This window comes from Pelodiscus sinensis, chromosome 1, assembly GCF_049634645.1.
Source record: "Pelodiscus sinensis isolate JC-2024 chromosome 1, ASM4963464v1, whole genome shotgun sequence".
NCBI classification, from domain to species: domain Eukaryota; kingdom Metazoa; phylum Chordata; order Testudines; family Trionychidae; genus Pelodiscus; species Pelodiscus sinensis.
Window position 1 is genome coordinate 141,153,927 of NC_134711.1, and position 21,020 is coordinate 141,174,946.

General features: G+C 47.5%; 2 protein-coding genes across 4 annotated transcripts in view; one reads left to right on the top strand and one right to left on the bottom strand.

The window, feature by feature from the left end:
- Positions 1-1,459: 1,459 nt before the first annotated feature.
- DUSP12 (dual specificity phosphatase 12) lies at positions 1,460-14,185 on the top strand. 2 transcript variants are annotated; one of them, XM_075904957.1, is made up of 6 exons: positions 1,460-1,760; positions 2,751-2,864; positions 2,970-3,088; positions 4,459-4,555; positions 5,761-5,952; positions 7,913-8,051. In XM_075904957.1, the coding sequence occupies exons 1-5, from the start codon at positions 1,516-1,518 to the stop codon at positions 5,933-5,935; spliced, it is 750 nt and encodes a 249-aa protein (XP_075761072.1). In that variant the 5' UTR covers positions 1,460-1,515; the 3' UTR covers positions 5,936-5,952; positions 7,913-8,051. The 2 variants fall into 2 exon arrangements, with proteins under 2 accessions (XP_075761072.1, XP_075761066.1); XM_075904951.1 differs by having other exon boundaries at positions 1,467-1,760; positions 5,766-5,952; positions 7,913-14,185.
- Positions 14,186-14,557: 372 nt separating this feature from the next.
- Positions 14,558-21,020, bottom strand: part of ATP6V1A (ATPase H+ transporting V1 subunit A) — a 39,802-nt gene continuing 33,339 nt past the window's right edge. For both annotated transcript variants that reach the window (XM_075904967.1, XM_006132930.4), the window contains exons 13-15: positions 19,541-19,635; positions 18,037-18,208; positions 14,558-16,761 (exon numbers count right to left, since the gene is read on the bottom strand). In XM_075904967.1, coding sequence (XP_075761082.1) covers positions 16,669-16,761; positions 18,037-18,208; positions 19,541-19,635 — 360 coding nt within the window. In that variant the 3' untranslated portion in view covers positions 14,558-16,668. The remainder of the gene's footprint in view (positions 16,762-18,036; positions 18,209-19,540; positions 19,636-21,020) is intronic.

A 21,020-nucleotide genomic window follows, 5' to 3' on the forward strand; every position in this document is an offset into this window, starting at 1 on the left:
AGCACCTCCTGGTCAGAGCCTGCACCTGGCACTCCACCCCTTCCCACACCCCAACTTTCTGCCCCAGGTGACAACCCCCTCTTACACCCTTGCCCCAGATCACAACTCCTCCCAGGCCCTGCACCCCCTTCTAAATCCCTCTTCCGGGTGAGAATCCTCTCCTGCGCCCATATCCTTTCTCAGACCTTGCACCCACTCCTGGACCCTGCCTCCCCTCCCAGACCCAAATCCCCATACCCGGATCACAATCCACTCCTTCACCCAAGCTCCCTCCTGGACTCATCACCGTGTGCTGCATCCCAATCCCTTCTGCACCCAACCACCACCCCAGACCTCTCATCTCTTCCATTAATGTAATAGAAAAGTGTGGACCTTGATTAATTACCAAATTATTGGAGTGCACCCCCCCAAAAAAATTATTGCCCCCTGTTGATATATATGCAGGTCTCAGTAGTGTATGTGAAAGGTGACCAGGTGTCCCAGTTTTATAGGGAAAGTCCCAATATTGAGGGCTTTACCTTATACAGGTGCCTATTACCATCCATCCCATTCCAATTTTTCACACTTGTTTGGTGGTCACCATATTTACTTGTGTGTTCAGATATGGTGTGTCACAGCTGGGGTGTTTGCGCTTGTGAATATGGTGCGTACATGCACAATTTGGCTGACGGGAGTGTGTTTAAGTGTTTGTGGATGGGGTGGGGGTCAATCACATATGTACAAGTGTGTGTGCGAGCAACACCCAGAGAAGGGAAAAGTGGAAACTGCCTGGGGGAAGAGGTAAGGACATCTCGCCATCAGCAAGGAGCGCCAGCCTGGAAGGTGCATTTTCATCTGTAAAAGTGTGTTGGTCATGCCAGGGGTGTGCAGTGTCAGCCTGAGACACTCTCCCGCCAAAAGCTACTGCCGCTCATGGGGGCGGCTGCTTGTGCCTGCAGGGGAGCAGGTGCAGCGCAGGCCCAGCCAGAGGGGCGAGGGGCGGAGAGGTGACACGTGGCGGAAGGAAGCAGTGGGGGCTGGTGCCAGTGAGCTGAGGGGAACTAGAGCGGAAGCCGCCATCTTGGTGGTGACAATGGGTGGAGCAGGCTGGACGCCGCCATATTGGTAGTGGCGGTAAGGGGGGGGCACAGGCCGGAAGCCGCCATGTTGGCGGGGGGGGGGGGGGAAGGAGGGGGAAGAGAGACAAAGGCCGGAGGCCGCCATGCTGGTGGTGGCGGGGAGGGGACACAGGCCGGAAGCCGCCATGTTGGTGGTGGCGGGGAGGGGACACAGGCCGGAAGCCGCCATGTTGGTGGTGGCAGGAAGAGGACACAGGCAGGAAGCCGCCATGTTGGTGGTGGCAGGAAGAGGACACAGGCAGGAAGCCGCCATGTTGGTGGTGGCAGGAAGAGGACACAGGCCGGAAGCTGCCATGTTGGTGGTGGCGGGGAGGGGACACAGGCCGGAAGCCGCCATGCTGGTGGTGGCGGTGGGGGGGCGGCCGCGCTAGGAGCGTGGCAGCGGGCGCGAGGCCGGATGGTGCCGGTGCTGCCCGGCCTGTTCGTGGGCGGCGCGGCGGCCGGGGTGGGGGCGCTGCGGGCGGCGGGGGTGGGGGCGCTGCTCTCGGTGGACGCGGAGGCGCCGCCCCCGCTGGCGGGGATCCGGGCGCTGCACATCCCCGCGCGGGACGAGCCCGGCGCCGACCTGCTGAGCCACCTGGACTCCTGCGCCGCCTTCCTCAGCGCGGCCCGGGCCGGGGGCGGCGCCGCCTTGGTGCGCTGGTGAGCGCGGGGCGGGGGTGCTGCATTGCGGGGCCTTTCGCTCCTCCATCGGCCGATACGCGCCGCCGCCTCCTCTCCCGCGTAGCGACCGCCCCGCTGCTTCTGCGAGGCGAAGGCGAAGGCGATGCTGGGAGCCGGGGATCAGATGGGGGGGTCCCCTGCTGGTCCCGGCCTCCCCAGACACTGCCGCTTTGAAACGCTGCGGGAGCCTGGAGACACCCCAGCTGGCCCCGGGCTGCATGGAGCCGGGGTCTGGCCCCGGGCTCTGCCGTTTTGAAGTACCTTCTTCTCTCCCTCTCTCCCTCCCCCCCTTCTGGTAGAGCAGTGTTTCCCAATTTTATTTGGCCATAGATCCCTTTTAAACTCGAAAGAATTTTGCGGAACCCCCACTGACTGACTGCGCGAAATCCCTGACTAACTGCGCACACAGCGCTGAGGAGAGACATCATGGTCCCCTATTTCCAGCTAAGCTGGCATTACACAGGGACACTTACCGTGGTGCAAACAAATGAAAATTGTTCTCAATAAAATTAATAAATGCTTAAATATTAAATTTTTTTTTTGGTAAATCATAAAATGTTATTGTAATGGAATTTTCTCGCGAAACCCTTATTTTCACTTTGCGGAGCTCTAGGGTTCCAGGGAACACCATTTGGGAAACCCTGTGTTAGAGGCAGCAATGGGGGGGAGTGACTAGTCAACTAGCCTGTTGACTATCCAATAAGCAAATGTTTATCCGCTAGTTTGACTAGTCCTTCACATCTCAGGCAGCTGAGCCTTGGCATCAGCCTCAAGCACTCCTCTTTTCACCTGCTGGCTTGGCCCACTCCCCTGCCAGTTGGTGCTCATGGCCCAGCTCAGCCATCAGCAGAGCCAGAGCATTAATTTCCCCCCAAGGCAGATGGGTTACAACTTAAGCGAGGCTTGACATGAATTAACTGCCCTGGTGTATTTGCCCTCGTATTGTTCACCAAGTTCTTTGTCTTTCAGCCATGCTGGAGTCAGTCGGAGCATTGCTTTAGTGACGGCCTATTTAATGAAAACCAACAATCTCACCTTCGAAGAGGCTTATGCCAAGATCAAGGCTATCAAACCTGATGCCAAGTGAGTTATTTGTCCTGCTAAGATTCCTGTCTTTTCTCGTGCGGACTAATGTGTACGATCTCCACAGCCTGAGGAACAGGCCTCTGACTTTCCCTGTGGTTCCAGAATGAACGAAGGCTTTGAGTGGCAGCTGAAACTCTATGAAGGAATGGGCTGTAAAGTTGATGTGTCCAGTGCCATTTACAAACAGTATCGCTTACAAAAGGTTACAGAGAAATATTCTGGTGAGTGAAGGTAATGTCTGACAGTGTGTTCAGGGGAGCTAAAGACCTATAGCTAAGAGTGACTGAAGACTAGACTGGCATGATTTTCCGCAAATGCTTTTAACGGAAAAGTTTTCCATTAAAAGCATTTGCGGAAAAGAGTGTCTAGATTGTCACGGACGCTTTTCCACAAAAGCACTTTTTGCAGAAAAGCGTCCGTGCCAAACTAGACATGCTTTTGCGCAAAAAAAGCCCTGATCGCCATTTTCGCGATTGGGGTTTTTTTACACAAAACAAATCTGAGCTGTCTACACTGGCCCTTTTGTGCAAAAGCTTTGTGCAAAAGGACTTTTGCCCGAATGGGAGCAGCATAGTATTTCCACAAGAAGCACTGATTTCAGACAGTAGGAAGTCAGTGTTCTTGCGGAAATTCAAGCGGCCAGTGTAGACAGCTGGCAAGTTTTTCCGCAAAGCAACTGCTTTTGCGGAAAAACTTGCCAGTCTAGACACAGCCAAGGTGTACAAGGATGGTGTATTACCTATCTCCTAGTGCAGGTACCTGATCCATGACTGAATATATTAGCGCTGTCTGAACCAGTCCTTTCGTTACACACTGCTGGTTTTAATCTAGATGAGTTTAGCAATTCTGTTGATTAACATCAGTGTATCTCAGAGCAGCTGCTCAAATACCATGGTGATTTGACCATGTAAAAATCTTGATAGTCAGAGAACTTTGCATGTTTGTATAAAATTTTGTGCACTGGAAGGCATCTGTACACCTGGACAAGATCCAGATGTGCTATTTCTAGATACAAAGTTTCTTGTAATTAGCACAGTGGAATTCCCCTTCTTTGGCATGAAAGGGTGAAGCTCAGCTCTTAGGGCTGGGATGGGCAATTACTGGCCCCTGGGCCAGATCCAGTGTACCAGGATTAGTCTCTGGCATCTCCCCCCCGCCCCATATTTACCTGCCTCTCCGCAGTTTATGCGGGATCATAGTTCCTGTTGGTAGCAGATTGTTGTTCCCAGCCAATAGGAGCTGTAATCACCTGAACCTGTGGAGGTGCAGGTAAATATAGTGGCAGCAACCCACCAGGGGCTAACCCTGGTGAACCACCGCCACTCACCCTGGGGGTCAATTAAGTGTTCAGCATTTCTCCTATCGACCCCATGCAGTAGAGATCTCCCCGCAACTCAACCTATTATTTCAACTGCCGCCACGGTATTCATGTAGCTGGAGTTGTGTAGGTTGATATCACTCCATAGTGTAGAACCACTCTCAGGAACCTCCTAAGAAGGGAGAAGGTGTGGGTAGGAAGTGTGATGGCAAAGCCATAGTGCTTTAATTACAAATCTCTGAATGACTGATTTATATCGCTCCCTCTCTGTAGAGCTGCAAAACTTACCTCAAGAAGTCTTTGCAGTTGACCCAACCAGCGTTTGTCAAACTCTAAACAGTGAGATTCTCTACAGGTGCAGAAAATGCAGGTATGGGGTGTTTCATTTCTCACAAAGTGTTACTTTGAAATGAACTCTTGTAGGGAAAATAGTCTTTTTAGCTTACAAGTTATTGGATTTGTGTCTCAGAACAGAAATACACCCTTAAGACATTTTCAATCAAAAGGATACATGGTACTTTCCTTTGCCTAATCTTTGTTTCATGATCATAAAGTCTTTCAAGCTCTGAAATCCCATAGAACCCATAGGGCTAAGTATATGCTGGCCATGTCCACATTACTGTCTATAAGTAGGCACAACTCCACTTACGTTGTTCCAGTTTACACAAAAATTAAAACTGAATTTACTAAATTGAAACTGCTCAAAATCTCAGCGGGGGATCCATTTAAATCTACATCCACAAAAACAATGAGGAGGCTTGTAGCACGTTTAAAGATCAACAGTTACTTGGGCATAAGCTTTCATGGGCAAAACCCCACTTTGTCAGATGCACCTGACTCTGAGTTTTACCCATGAAAGCTTATGACCAAATAAATCTGTTTATCTTTAAGGTCCTACGGGGTTCCTTGTTGTTTTTGCTCAAAATCTGACACTCCCACCCTCTAAGATTCTTTTAACTCCATAGGTCCATAGCTAATCTTGTTAAATTTGGCCTCTTGATCATAGGAATTTATCCTATTTCCAATTTTCTAGCTGTATATTTCCCAGACATATGTACCTAGATGATCTCGTGTTTCATTAGCTAGGAGTTTGCTAAAAGTAGCTACATAAGCAACAAAATGTAACTATGGGAAAAAGACCCAGGGCTGCATATTAGATATGCTGCGGTTGGGAGGACCCCTTCAAATGAAAAAAGAAAATATAGATTGTATGACTCCAGTCGTTTGCTGGTGCTACTACTGCCTCGTGCTATATTATTGTCCAGGTTCTAGGGATGTAAAATCCTGTTTAATTGATGAACTGCCTGAATGTTATGTTTAACCACCCCACCCATGGGCAGCCCCCCCACCTCAGACAAGGGCTGCTCCAGCCATCTGGACTAGCCTCTGCATCTGGTGGGAAGGCGTTGGGGCTGCCACAGACAGGGGCTGCTCTAGCCAGCTGCCTAGAGCAGTCCCTGCCTGAGGTGGGCCCTGCAGGCCTGGAGCAGCCCCCTGCCTATGGCAGATGATGTAACGGTTCACATCCCTACTGGTTACCTTCAGCTTTTCTCTCTCTTCTCTCATGTTCTGGAGGATAGACGTTCCCTCTTTCGTAACTCGAGCATTTTGGCCCACACTGAAGGAAGTGGACCAGCAGCCTTTGCTCACAAGAGGATTACAGATCCTGCTCAACTTCGTAATGACAGTCAGGTCAAATGTACCTCTTATTTCATTGAGCCGGTACAGTGGATGGAGCCAGTTTTGTTAGGAGTGATGGAAGGACAGGTGAGAGGAACAAGCACTTGACATTGTTACCTATGAAACTCCCTTAAGAGATGTTCTCACTTTTTAAACATTGTTTCTGTGCATCTGACCACACTCCTTAATATTGCCTGGTTTTACTGTTCTTGTGCAAGGTTGCTGTTACAGCTACAGTCCTTTCAGTCTTCACCATCTCTGAAGCTCATTAATAAACTGTAAATGTCATCTTCTCCCACCTAGTACAAGCAGCAGAGCTCCAACTTGGCAACAGTCATCAGGAGCCATTGGCCGATAGAGGGTGATACCCAAAGTAGACTGCTTCAGGTATCCTCCATGACAACAGATGATTAAGTTGTTGGACACCTTTTAATAACTCCACTGAGTAAAATTGTAAAATATGCAGCAGAAGGTGTTTTCAGAGAAACCTTGCAGAATTTCACTCACCATGTGAAAGGTTTCAGATTTTCTTTTGGTAAACTAGGTGGTGGGTTTTTTTTCTTTTTCCCCCCATTATCACCAAAATGAAGGACGGTAAGTAGATTTGATGCCTAGACTGGTGAGCCTTCATGATAGTACTAAGTTAATCCATTTCTTTGCTGCTTTCTCAGCTCTCTTCTGCCCTCTTAAAATCCCAACTTGACATTGAGTGAAATTGTACTGTCCCACATTCTGGACAAAGACGATTACATTATTCTATCTACGAAGTGCTCCTAATCAATTTCACTTAAAACTTTCCCTGTCTTTCAAACTTTCTGTGTACTTTCCCAGGCTGTTTTAATGGATTCGCATTCTTTCCCCATTTGTGTCCTTATGCCAAGTCATTTCAAACAGTTTCACTATTGTAGATGCTAACCCTCCTTTACTGTAGTTTCTGCTGCCTGGAGTAGCTTTCTTTCTCCCCATATCCTTTGACTTTACTTATTTTGTCCCTCTGCTATTTATACAACTGCATTCTACTATGTAGAGTATTTTGGGATAGTCCCACAGCATGAAATGCTATGCACAATAAGGCTTTATTGCAGAAGTTCTCAAAATATGGGTCATAGAGTCTGTGGTCTGGAGGGCCAGATTTTCAAAAAAGCTCTGCTCCCTTTTAGGTAGCTGAAAATCTGGTCACTTCATTGAAGTGCTTGAGACTTGCCATTTATAATTGAAAATAATGGGAAATGCTAAATGTCGAGAACTTCTTGAAATCTGGCTATTGTGTTTAATGCTAATCAGAAGATAAGTTGTCTCCTCCTGGCTACTGAGTGCTCTTGTAAATCTGCCCCAAAATGTCCTGAATACTCAGGAAGACAGGTGGTCTCCTGACGTATTCTGCAAAATGAAATCATTGAAGAATTCTTTCCTTATTGTACTGAAGTGACAAGATTTCAATGATCTTTTTGGACTTGTGATGGATGATCTAGTCCGAGAAGGGACTTGAGTGGATTTATTTACTGTCTATAAGTACCAATAAGGAAACAAATATTTAATAGTGGGTTCTCAGGTCTAGCAGAGAAAGTTTTAACATGATCCGGTGCCTGGAAGTTGGAGCTGGACAAATTCAGACTAGAATTAAGATGTAAATTTTTAACAGTGCGGATAATTATGGGAGCAATTTACCAAGGGTCGTGCTGGATTCTCCATCTCTGATAATTTTTAGTCAAGGTTGAATGTTTTGTTTAACATGCTGTATGAATTATTTGGTGAAGTTTGGCAAGTGTAACACAGGAGATCAAGCTGGATGATAACAATGATCCCTTCTAGCTTTGGAATAGGGCTGTAAAATAATCGCAAGTGGGGGCTACTCCGAAGCACCCGAGTTGTGAAGCTCAGCCATGGACAAAGGCTGCTGCAGCCCTCACTGTTCACATATTTACTTTGGAATCAGTGAAACTCTTGATATGGCTCCAGGCTGCTTCCTAGGAGTTCTAGTGCTGAAGTCTGACAAGTGAAGTGAGTTTGGAGGAGCCTTATATATGGTGCTTTGTGTTCATTGTAGCTTCTGTGCCCCAAATGCACTTCGAAGTTGGGCTCCTTCAGTTGGCGTGGTGAACAGTGTTCGTGTGGCCGCTGGGTGACCCCTGCCTTCCAGATTCACAAGAGTCGGGTGGATGAAATGAAGTCACTGCCAGTTTGTGGACTCCAAGCTGCCAAAACATGAATGCTGGTGCTGGCTTTAATGTCTCCTCTGAGGGTCTTTGAGAATTCTTGCCTGTTACAGTGTATTGCTGTGGTCGCCTCTTTCTGTTAAAATGAAGGTAGCTCAGCTCTGCTAGAACATACTATTGTAGCACAAACTTCTACTGTTTATAAACTGGTGTATTGGTGCAAGAGAGTAGTGCAAGAGGCTAGATGAATCTCCTTGGGGCTTCCAGCACTTCATAAATTTTTAAGAGTCATATGGATTAATGGAAAAAAATCACTAATATCTTTTTGAAAAAACGTTGCTGGTCCATGAGCCTGCAAGTTTGAAGTGCTAATAAACTCCATCTAATCATGACTGTGGTCTTTCAAAATAACTGGTAAGTTGTTAGAACATATTTGACATCTGGAAATACAGAGCAAGAGAGGCAAATTTTGAAACCAGAGTGGTCTTGTGAAGGCTCCTTAGTTTAGGAGGAGGATTCCACGTGGCTTTTGCTCGGGGGCTGTTACTTCATAGTAGCATTTCTGTAAGGCCAATTCCAAAGGTCCTATTTAACAGCGAATGTTTATGAGTATAAGCTTTATACTGCAGAGCCCACAGTGAAGCCTCCCCAGGAGGCTGCTGGGATGGAGCCTTCCTGCTCCTAAACTGCAGAGCCTGCCAGGAGTGTGGGGCGGCAACTCGCCAGGCAGGCAGAGTTTACCTGATAACCTTAACCAGTAGGGATCATCTTATCAGTTAAACTCTATCATCCCTATGTAGGATAAATAGAAAATTAAAGAATTAGGGTTAGCATAAGTGGGGGGAGGGAGAGAGAGCTAGCTAGCTAAACTTCATTGTTTTTAAGGCCAGAAGGAACAAAGGAGGAGGAAATCTGGTTCAAAGAATAATTAATGGAACAATGGAAAGTTTCCTTAAACAAAACCCAGAACTATGATTGACAGGGTGACTGCAGGATAAGCCAAAGAATGTCTTAAAATAAGCCAGCATAGTACTTCCCAAACCACATTAAGTGTTAAAGTCAATGTGAACTCAAGTGCAAAGGAGAAAAAAACCAGTTACTTACCTCATAACTGTTGTTCTTCGAGATGTGTTGCTTATGTCCATTCCAGTAGGTGTGTGTGCGCTGCGTGCATGGCTGTCGGAACTTTTTTACCCTTAGCAGCACCTGTTGGGCAAGCTGGAGAGCCCCCTAGAGTGGTTTCGGCATAGCCACGCATATATACCCCCACTGGCCCCAACCCCGCTCAGTTCCTTCTTGCCAGAAAATCCGACGAAGGGGAGGCGGGCGGGATTGGAATGGACACATCTTGAAGAACAACAGTTATAAGGTAAGTGACCATTTTTTCTTCTTCGAGTGCTTGCTTATGTCCGTTCCAGTAGGTGATTCCCAAGCCGTAACTATGGAGGTGGGGTCGGAAGTCTAGATAGTGATAGATTGTAGCATAGCCATCCTCTCAGCTGCATCCTGCCGAGCCTGCTGTGAGATAGCATAATGCGTGGTGAACGTGGACAACCATGTGGTCGCCCTGCATATATCTAGGATTGGCACCTGGGCCAAGAATACTGTGGACGACGCCCAGGCTCTAGTGGAATGGGCAGTGACTTGGGGCGCTGATTTCCCTTTCTTCTCATAGCATGCTCTGATACAAGCAGTGATCCACAAGCAGAGACATTGTTCTGACACCGGCAAGCCCTTCATTCTCTTTGCCCTGGGGCTGGAGCGTGGACTCCATGAGCAACAATTTCAGTTTCAAGTCCTGTTCCCTCTTAGTTCAGGGCTTGAAAGACTTGCAAATCTTGCAAGAATCAGTAAGATGACCCTCACTTAAGCAGTTTAAACAGTCCTTGTGAGGGTCACTCTGGGGCATCGGTTTAGAGCTAACACTAAGGGCGGTCTCGCAGAGCAAGACCAACGTTCCGGTTCACTGTCACGGGCAGTAAGAAAGAACTGAGCGGGGTTGGGGCCAGTGGGGGTATATATGCGTGGCTATGCTGGTGCCACTCTAGGGGGCTCCCCAGCTGGCCCAACGGGTGCTGCTAAGGGTAAAAAAGTTACGACAGCCGTGCACGTGGCGCGTGCACACCTACTGGAATGGACATAAGCAAGCACTCGAAGAGGAACTGTTGGTCAGCAAAAAAGAGGGAGAATTAGGAGGAAAGGATTTGGAAAGAATTGTGAATTACAAGAAGATTTACCTGAGTTCTTTGGGTCTCTATTTCTATTAATTTTTGTTTTTTAGAAAATAAAATGAAATTGTCCATGCTTCATTTAATTCCTGGCTCTGGGAAGGAGGAGTTCAGTGTGCAGGTTGCCCTGAGGAGAGAGGACTACCCCAGCCCTCTCTCACCACAGCAGCTTGGGGTCAGGAGGGAAGCGCCTCTCCATGGCTGCCGCAGCTCCAGCAGGCACTGCCGAGGGAGGGGTGCAGGTTGTTCTGCCCCCTGCACTCCCCAGCTAGAATGAGGAATGTGGCAAACTGCACTTCCCCTTGCTCCCTGATGAAGGGAAACAGTAATGTTCCCATATGAAGTGGGGGAGAGGGGAGCTTCACACATCCCTGCCCTTCCTATAGGGTGCCTGGGAGGTGGGACACATGGGGTTGGGCAGTCCCAGATGGGGTGGAGATATGGTGCCAACCACCCAGCTCCTTTCACCTGCCTGGTGGATCTGTCTCTTTTCTGTTTGGTTTTATGAGAAGCAATCCCATTCCAGGCACATCCCATTTGCCTGACGCAACCAAAACCTTACCCGGCTTTAAGAAAAAGGAGGAAGCCGTATACCAAATGTGGCAGTCCTAGCTTCTACCCTTTAGGGGAGTTCTTGAACAAATAGATGGACACACAGACAAACTCTCAGATACATAATAGACGACTAAACATTCTTAAATGGGATTTAATTGAAGTCAGTAATTGGCAATGACAATACTTGTTTGATAAATGGTATAAAAAGTAAACTCTGAAGGGTGCATTGTTAATACCTGCCGGAGTAGCTGGAAGCTTCCCCATATGGGCCTAAGCCAGTGAGGGGTAGCCTAGACTAGTGAGTGGGACACAGGCTGGCCCTTAATTAGACAGTCTCCTGGGATAGGGAAGTTTTGCTAACTGCACTTGCATAGCTAGAATTTGCAGGGTGTGTCAACTGAACCGGAACAGCGCTTTGGATGCAGAGAGCACATGACTCTGAGTGTTGCCATCAGCATGCACCTCACTTCGTGGGCCCTTGCTTTACATGCATATCACTTTAATAATCCTGGCAGGAAAACTGTGGACAAAAACCAGCAGAATCTTGCAACCCTGTTCCTGGGCAGTGGCAACAAAATGTCTCATAGGCCACACAGGAAACCCCCAATGGGCTGCATGACCCTTGGACCGCAGGTTGCCCAGCACTGGTCTAAGCACTCTTGGGTTTAGCCTGTTTGTATCTTAATCAAATGCTTATAAATGTTTTGCTAGTGTTTGGATGCATTAAATCATAGAATCCTGGAAGGGACCTTGAGAGTCCAGTCCCCTGCCGTCATGGCAGGAATCGCCCAAATAGTGGCATTTTATACAATTGCTCTGAACATACCATTTGGACTTTGGACTAAAAGGAATTGCTGATTAAATTAGGGTCATGGTTGTACCCTGCATAAATAATTCAACACTCCCTTAACTTTTTGCCCAGTGGTTAATGCACTTAGCTGGGAGACCCAGGTTCACTTCCTTCTTCAACTTCCCCTGGGGGAACTACTGGCTGATGGGCTATTCTGTTGTGGGGCTCCCTCTGTTTCTCCTCTTGAAGCTCTTCCACTGTAGAACAGTTGGCCAAAAGAGTGTGAATGATTCTGGGGCAGTGGCCCTCAACCTTCTTCAGTCACCCCCCTCTCCCTTACCCAGTCTACAGCCTCCCTAGGAGCTGGGGTGAGTGGAACAGGAGAGGGGTGGGGAAGCTGTGCTCTGGGGGTGGAGGGTGAGTGAGACAGGAGGGAGCTGCAGCTACCCCTTATGGGAGGCATCCCTGAGTGTTCAGCCAGCTCCAGCAGTAGCTGTTGCTCTCCCTGCCCTCCAGTGGCATAAGCCTGTTACTGTAGGTAACCAGACAGTATCTGGGCAGCCAGGACTGGAAAAGAACTGGGACCAGAGGAGACAGGAAGGTGCTCTCTTCCTGCCCCCTGGAGGGGTTGTCCCAGGCCTACTGTAGCCCTGACATTCCTCTGTGATCCCCAATTTGGGGACTGCTGCTCCACAGCTTACTGGTTAGGACACCCACATGGGAGACCAGGCTCCCCTCTCTCTGCTTCAATGACTAAAGGTTTAAGATTCTCATTCAGTAACTATTGATACAAGATTGTCAGATATAAATCACCTTCTTTCAATATCCACCATCACCCTGTTTGAGGGGCTTTTCTTCAGGTCTGTGGGAGGGATCCCACCTATCCCTTCATTTTAAGATCATCTCAAAATGGCCATCTAAAGATGGGCTTTGGCAAAGAGGACTACTGCCTCTGCTTGTAATGTGCTGCTAAGCTGCCCTTGGAGAAGATGGTCCCTGTGTTAGGCTGGGGAGAGGAACAGGTGGATCGCAATAGGGCCATCTTTGTGAAGGGTAGCTAGCAGAAATACAAGCTCTTGGAGACAGTGCCTGGCATAATGAAGTCTTGGTTTCAGGCCCTGCACCCATATAAACAAGCTATAGCAGCTATTTTTGAAAGAACAGTTGGGTGGGAGAATGTCATTCTTCAGTGTCTGAAGGATACAGCCCTTTTAATCATTGCTCCAACTGTCCAAGATTCAGCTACCCATTTGTAAGGATGCCACAGCTGAGATTTGTGGGATAAGTCAAATAGTGTTAATTTCTTGAAGGACACTAATTAATGTACTCCCATACTAATTGCTTTATATGTAAATTCCCAATCTGTTCATTTGTAGGTAGGGTATTCTTTAGCCATATTGAATAGCCCTGCTTTAAGTGCAAAGAATAATGTAGAGCAGGGGTTGGCAACCTTTCAGAAGTGTCGGGTCAAGATTTAACTGTCCCCTTAGTGCAAGCCCTGCCCCCTCACAGCCTCCTTCACCTCTCCTACCCCCCCCATATCTGTGCCCCCAGGACACACACTGGCAGGGCAGTAGCACTGGGACTCACAGCCCCCCAGGAGCAGCACTGGGACAAGGCAGGGTTAGGGGACAGTCACTTCCCTGCCCAGCCTTTTGCCCCAGGGCTCACCCCTCACCTAAAGGTGGTGGCTCCAGGGCTGGCTCCAGCCCTTGGATGGGGGCAGCAGGTCACTGGGGAAGGGTCTCCCCACCCATAGCTTAGCCCAGGCCCCAGCTACATGGAGGCAGCAGCAAACCAGCTGCACCACCCCAATCTGTGGAGCAGGCCCTGCCCGGAGCAGGAGAAGGGAGCCTGTAGCAGGAAGGCATTAGCCCCCAGGAGCTGCACATCCCAGAGACAGGGAGCCCAGTGCCATGTCACCCACCCCCTACGCCATGCTGCATATGCCACAAAAATCTTGCATACCACTTATGGCACACATGCCCTATGCTGCCAATACCCAATCTAGAGCCTCCTCCCTCCAGCTGCTCATGCAGAAATAGAGCCCAGTTTATTATGCTTGGACTCAACACATTTTACTATTGGAGAAGGAATGAATTAGCCAAATAAGACGGGGGCACATTGATCAACCTGCATAGACTACATTTCATAGCTATAGAAACAAAGGCAGAAAGGTACCCTGTGTACCTCAAACTGAACCAGGCACTCTGGTTTTCATATGCCAAGATGAACTCTGGTGGCTTTAAAGGTGAATCTCATCTTTAGGAAAAATATGACCACCTTTTGCCTGAGGTGACTGAATTTGCATTGAGCCACATTAAGGGAAAGGGCTACAGGCTTGGGAAAAAATTAAACTAGGTCTGCCAAGGTAGTTTTTGGGGACAGGCTCCTCATCTCTTCCTGTGGGAAATGGATGGAACAGTAGGGAACTAGGCAGTCATTTGCACGAGACACTCTGGAGATCTGCACTGAACAGAAGCAAGACTGACTGAAGGAAAAGAGCTTATTTGTAAGTGTTGAACTTAACTTTCAAGCAATGATCTGCTATGGCAAGTCAAAAACAGAATTCCTGCCTAAGCGTAATTTTTTTCTTTTTATTTAAAAGTTATCTAGCACTTTAAAGACTAATAAGATAGTTTATTAGGCGATGAGCTTTTGTGGGGCATTGTAAAATGATTTTCTGTATTGTATATCCTTTAATCATGGGGTTCTAGGAATCTTAAGTCAGTCTTACTCTATCACATAATAGATGCTACTAGATGAAAATCGTCTGTTCCAGGTTTGTTTAGTATTCCTTTCCACAACAGCATGCTTTTCCTTTCTGAAAGAAGTAATGGGTGTGTGTGGGTGTGTGTGTGTAACAGTTTACAGTCTGTTCAGACTTTGTGGTATGCTCTCAGTTCCTAGAGGGAGTTTTGATTTTGCATGGAGGTAACAGACCATGAAAAGGAAGAGCACAATACTTTTAAATTCACTTTATTCTCATTGACTTGAACAGTTTTGCACAACTTCCAGCAATATCCATTATGACATTAGGAAGCGCAGATGGTGGCTTCGTTTTATCTATCCTTCATTCCTCCCACACATGTGGAGGAAAAATTTGTAGCAACAGTGAAACATCAGAATTTCAACACTGAAAACAGACAAGACAAAACAAAAAATATATATATATGCAACTGTTTGAACTGGTCACACGTTAGGGCCAGGTACAGCACAATAAATATTAGAACTGCATTATCTTTGACATGTTGTAAAGTTTATAACATCCTCTATTAAAGAAATAGAACATCTGTCGTCTAGCATGGAATGCTACACACACAGTACACTTGTGATGGGGCTGAACAAGGAGGATTCTGGCAAAGGGCTGTATAGCAACTACTCATTTATACATGACCATTCTCCATAGGCAGCATATACAGAAATTAAGTGAACTGTAAACTGTCAGCCATTCACCACCAGAGCACTAGGTCACATTTCTTTGTTTATTTTGGGTGATCAAAGGAAGTTAATATTTTAAAAGCCTTTTAAAGTTTCAGCTGGGCTCCATGCCAGACAAGGCAGAACACAGTATAATTTGGTCCATTGCTGTTTAAAGCTGGTAACTTGCTGAAGAGACTGACACTTGCTCACCATACAGGTGCCAGTTGCAGTGGATACGGTTACACAGCAAGACTAGCTCAAAGGCATTAGCTGGACTAAGTCTGGGATGAATGCTGTGTGGCAAAACACAGTGTTGGATTCCTCCTAAAAGACATCAAAAAGGCTGCCAACTCCTTTATTCATTTCTCCCTTTGTGCAGCAATATGGTGAGTTCTGGCTCTAGCAGGTCAATGAGAAAAGGCTGCTCTGTACTTAGTCCTCATCACAGATCAGCTCTGCTATTAAACAAGGTCAAGAAGCAGCAGAACTGACTGCTTTGGGGACACAAAACACCTCCCGAGTGAAGTGCAAAAAAGTATCACCAGGTTCTCTTGGCATCACAATGAACCTGCCAACAAGAAAGTTTAACATTGAACAGTCCCTCTACAAAAGGGCCTTCCATACACAACTGGACAAACAAATCCAATTCAAGTATCTGAACGGACAGTTTTGGAAACATATGGTGACCTTGACATTGCACTAGAAGATCAATGTTATGGCAGGCAGTGTGCCACTGCAGGAGGATGGCATTCTTGATTCCCTCAAGTGGAATCACTATAGCCTGTCCTGTAGTACAAAGCAATACCACACTTCACCCACTGAAAACAGCTGTGTGCGCCATGCCATTTTCTGTTGGGAGTGGGAAGCAAGAGAACAAAATTCTTGCTGCTGATAGTTGAGCAGCTATGGCTTTGAATTAACTAAAAGTGTAGTCCAACTGTTCGATTTTAGGTATTAGGTAGAAAAATAAATGCTACTTCTCAAATGCAGACTGACACACGGCTGTTTTCACATGTTCCTCCTCTCCGTTAACACCTTGCAGAGTTCCACAATTGTGTTAATACACTTGGTGTAATACAGGCTCAGTTGGAAGCTTAGAAGGAGAACTGTACCAAAGAATTTACAATATTATTGGTAGTAGCAGCTCATTCTTGGAAAAATGCAATAAATCTGATTTCAAAGCAGGGGAAATGTTCATTCTTTGCATGATAGTCACCGGCCCACATGCCTTTAACATTACCACCTCAGAATGTACCATATCACTGCACTGAGATCCATGCCTCCTCTACCAATATAACTTACTTGGTTTACTTCCCCCAAAAAGCAAGAGCCTGGACGGTAAGAGATCACATCTATTCAGGAGTGGAAGGGGGGGAAAAACAACAATCCCTTCACCCTACAAGTTTACAATTGCAGTTCCTCACTCACTATCAGACACATTCACACCTAACTCCACCCACCATATCAGACACACAGTGAGGCCAAATACAAACTAAGAGGAATGTTTTATCAAGACCTACTGAGTATGAACTACAACACGTAGGACTGTTATAAACTCAGGTACTCTCCTTTCAGTCTTGCACAGTAGGGAAGCAGAGGGGTTGAGATGAGAAATTTAAATTGAAGGGGATAATTGGAATGGGGGCAAAGCCTAGTCTTCCAGACTACGGAATGCATTCTGCATGTCCTCAAAGAGCTGAGCGTAGTCTGCCTTGATATTTGCCTCGCCGTCCTTCACCGGGTCCTGAAAACACAGCACATGAAAAAGTCAGTCTTGGAAATCCTTGGTTTCCTTACACAGCTTGACAGTCTTTTGCCACTAACTTAACTCCTTCCTGACCTCTGTGTTTACATCCTCTTAAAACAACAGACAGGTTTATGTCTCTCCTTCCTTTTCCACATGCCACACAATCAACAGGATAATGGAGAGTATTCCTAGCCATAATCTAGGAAACAGACCCAGAGTTTTTTTAGAAACGTCTCAGAGGAAAGCTAACAAAAGGATTGAGGTAATGCTTGCACTGGCAGTCAGTGACGCTATGGGACACAAGGATTATACACCATCTCCCCTCTAGCTAGAGCCAACTGCAACAGTTCAACAATCAAGCACACTGCAAGGCTCATCCTCATTATGCAGAGGCCTAATTCCAAACCCAACCCTTTCCATTGGAATTGAGCTAGCCCACGTCCGCAAGACCATGTCCTCTCACCCTCACTTTTTACCAGGAAGCTCTAGGGAGGCCCTATCCATCCTCTGTTTGTAGCGAGAAACTGACACTTGCAGCTACACACCCACTGCAGACAGGCTGGGACAAGCTGAGCTGGTGGATTGTCAGCTCTCCACTCTCTTAACACTGCCGGATGATATTCCAGTGAGTTTCGCCACTGATGTGTCTGCACTTTCCAATCCACTCCTCCCCCAACATGCCTCTTTAAGGAGTATGTCAACCTGTGGGATGCATGCCGGGTTAATGCCAATAGAATGGGTTGTGCCTCACCTGAAGCAGATTCCTCTTCAGAAGGTACTTTTCATGGGTGTTTCTTTTCTATTCCAAATTGGGTGTGTGTTGGATGGACATTGCCCATCACTTACTGCATGTTTGTCACTTAACATTCAAGTGCATCTAATTTTTGGACCTAAGCCACCTAACAGTGTCCAAGGCCACTTGGTGAAGTGACCCTGGTCACAGCTGCTTCCTCTGTGCTCATCCACCAACGCAGTTCTCAGTTCAAAGAGCCGGGGCTACGTTATCAGGTGGCCGCGTAGGTATGGGACAAACAGAGATGCCTTTTACATCAACCAAAGCAAATACAGTAAGCGTCTCCGTTTGTCAACCATTTCTCCGAAGAAAAATGTGTGTAGGCAACAGGTTTGTACAGGCACTGCAGGCTTCCTAGGACTTTTTATCCCCTTAGCACAGCAAAGCAGTGTCAGTCTCCCTGTTCCAATGCAGCAGGTGGCCATACGGAGAGGCCAGGGAGCCAATGCCCTGCTCCCTCTGTCACCCCACAGACATACCTTGAATTTCATGCTAACAAGTTTCTGGAGGATCTCAGACATATTTTCTCGAATGATGGACCACGTGATCTTATTGTCACTCTGAGCTGTTGTCTCTACCGCTCGGCGTGCCATGTCGTAGAATGCGATCATGTTGGAGAGCATCCCCACAGTCTTATAAAATGGGCAGAACCTGACAGAAACAAGACAATCTAGTATGAACAACCAACCACTTTCCCGGGCTGCAGAGAGGCTGGAAATAAAGTGCAAGCTCTGCTGCCTTCATGCCTAACAGAACCCTCTCACAGAGGCTGGAGTCCCTTGATGCCGGGGCAGGGATCTAAGCTTGCTGGCCTATATCACCTCAGAAAGCTACATCACAAAACCCTGGATCTGCTCACTGTATTACAGGCCACACAATTTTCAACAGTGTAAGATACTTCATGGTATGACCCAGGGGCAACGGACCTTCAACTTCAGCCATGAGCAGAGTTGAAGTCTAAAAACAGAGGCCTGGCATGACAGCGTGATCCTTGTATTACAATTCCAAGCTGCAGTGACATCACCACAGCCTCAATTCCCCTCAGCTCCAGTCCTGTGCTTGACTCCATATGGATACAGTGCATTTCAGGATGTTTCCCATCCCACTTTCCAGCTGCTTGGAGGAATGATGGCAGCTCCTATGGCACTAGCACTCCACCCAGCACTAGGAGACCAGGCAAAGCAAGTGGTGCTCTTAAGAACCACCACAGAAATGCAATGTTGATGATGCAATGAACACGGCAAATAGAATCCCTGCCCTAAAGCATGGCTGGAGAGCACAAGCAGCTACAACAGAACACCACAAGAGAGTTGCTATGGGGGGATGCATCACAGCACAGGGAGGTGGGGGAAGGCTGAAGAACTCCATGGACAGCTGCGCCAGACACAAGGGATGGTATGAAAACAGGATACAGACAGACACAGAGGAGCCACTGAGAGAAGATGGAGTAGCACACCAGGCTGGGGAGGGGCTGTAAGAGGAGGTCACGAGTCACAGATGGGCTAAACATGTGCAGTGATAGCAGAGGATAAGTAGCCTGAACCAGATTCTCAGACTGTGTATCCCTGGGACTCTACTGAAACACAGAAAGATTCCTATTGAGGGAGGAAGAAAGTGAACTAAACGGCCCTCTTCTCCCTTTCTAGGGGGATTTCGTTTGTTCAGGCAAAGGGCTTGTTCCTAGTCCGGGTTAATTAGCAGTGCTCATTTCAATAGACAGGATGCTGGGATGGGAGATTCTAGGGGAACTTCTCAACATAGCCAACCCCTACCATGGAACCAGAAGGGCTCTGCATATTGTGCCTCTGACAACATGGAGGCAATTTGGAACAGCACAGGCTATATTTTCCTAGGAGCGGCTCCTGGATTTCCATGGAAACAGGTTGTGGGTCCATCAAACAGGATCCTCTTTCTAAATAGGATTTCCATCCAAACCAAGTACACAGAAGATGAATGGGACACGCACAGCCTCCCGGTGCTCACCTGTCATAAGGGCTATAGCCATTCTGCTGCAGGAAGTCATCTTTGATCAGTTTGGCAACCTCCAGGGTAATTTTATCTGTTTCTGCCAAGGAAGCCTAGAAGGCAAAGTCCAAATTTAGTTTGGTGCCAGGTTCTGTGTATGGGAGGGTTGGGTGTTGGCTCCCTAACTCTGCTAAAGCCCATAATGCCAACCAAACTCGTTTACACCATCCTCTTCATCTACAGGGACGTGGCTTACGTCCCCACCGCCCTTTTCAGGTATAAATACAATGGGGCAAAAAGTTACATTTCCAATTCGCCAAAACAAAGCCAGTTATTCAATCAGCCACCAGATGCCGACAAGCACGTGAAGTACAATAGTTAAGATTCCACCGTGCTGAATTCCTGCGGGTGCTAAGTGACATGCTCATGGCCTGCCTGCAGAGCAGCACACAGTACACAGACACAATGCTGTTGCGGCAATGTAAGCCTGCAGATTGGGGAGCCGGCACATCTGCTCTCCAGCAAGGCATCTGAGGGCATTTCAGTAAAACAGGGTATTTAAGAACATCAACAATAAAAAGCAGACGGCTGCAAAGAGTCTGAAGCTAATCCCCGAAGCCAATAGTTGCTTTTCCCCAGTGCACCATTTGCTAATGATGCAAATAAGTAAGTGACAAGAAAATTATTAATTGCATGTGCAGAACCATCTCTCCTCTTCTCCCTCTTCCCGAGCTATTATCTTGCACCATCCATCACTTCATCTTTGCCTCAGTTTTATCCTCTCAAAAGGGGATGACGAGACTCAGGGAATGTTTGAGGGGCTGCTTTCAGGGAGCCCTGCGAGAGGCACCAGAGAAAGCTACAGTATAAAATATTGTTAAGTGTCCATGTAGCTAGGGCTGGCAGTTCTCATCTGAGAGCTTAAAGTGGAAGACAAACAACCTAAACGACCCCTTGTGCATGTGCGCTGCAGCAGTCTCGTACCACCACCATGGGCTGTTCTCACAGGGCCTCAGCCTTATTCAATATGCCGCTTGGATGGTGCTCCGTGGAGGAAGCAGCGTATGACACTTCTTTCCAAAGAAACCTGTTACGACCACAGCAAAGAATAAGGCTGCACCCGTAACACATTCAACTGCTTCCATTGTAACCAATACAAATGTTAAATATTTATAAATAATGGATCTTATCTGGTTGTGAGTCCTGCCTTGCCTCACGCACCACGTGCCATCTGCACTGTGATCCTGTAACCCAGGGCTAGGCAAGATGTGACCCAGGGCCCACTTAACACCTTGATCCGGCCCATGGACTGCATCTGGCTGCTTTCTATTTATATCCTCCTGCCCGTGCCATTGAATTTCCAGGCAGTGGCTCAGGCAGCAGGATCCTACTTAAATGGCTCACAGCCCCTGGTCACAGTGCTACCCTGGCAGGAGCCAGGCCGTGAGCTCTTTAAATTGCCACAGCAACCCTGTGCAACTGCCAGGCAACGCAGTAG

Bases quoted from the DNA above. Each gene is read 5' to 3' on its own strand.
- DUSP12 (XM_075904951.1), top strand. From the start codon at position 1,516: ATGGTGCCGGTGCTGCCCGGCCTGTTCGTGGGCGGCGCGGCGGCCGGG. The intron at 1,761-2,750 runs GTGAGCGCGGGG...TTTGTCTTTCAG, and splicing joins GGCGCCGCCTTGGTGCGCTG to CCATGCTGGAGTCAGTCGGA. The intron at 5,953-7,912 runs GTGAGAGGAACA...TGTTCATTGTAG, and splicing joins TAGGAGTGATGGAAGGACAG to CTTCTGTGCCCCAAATGCAC.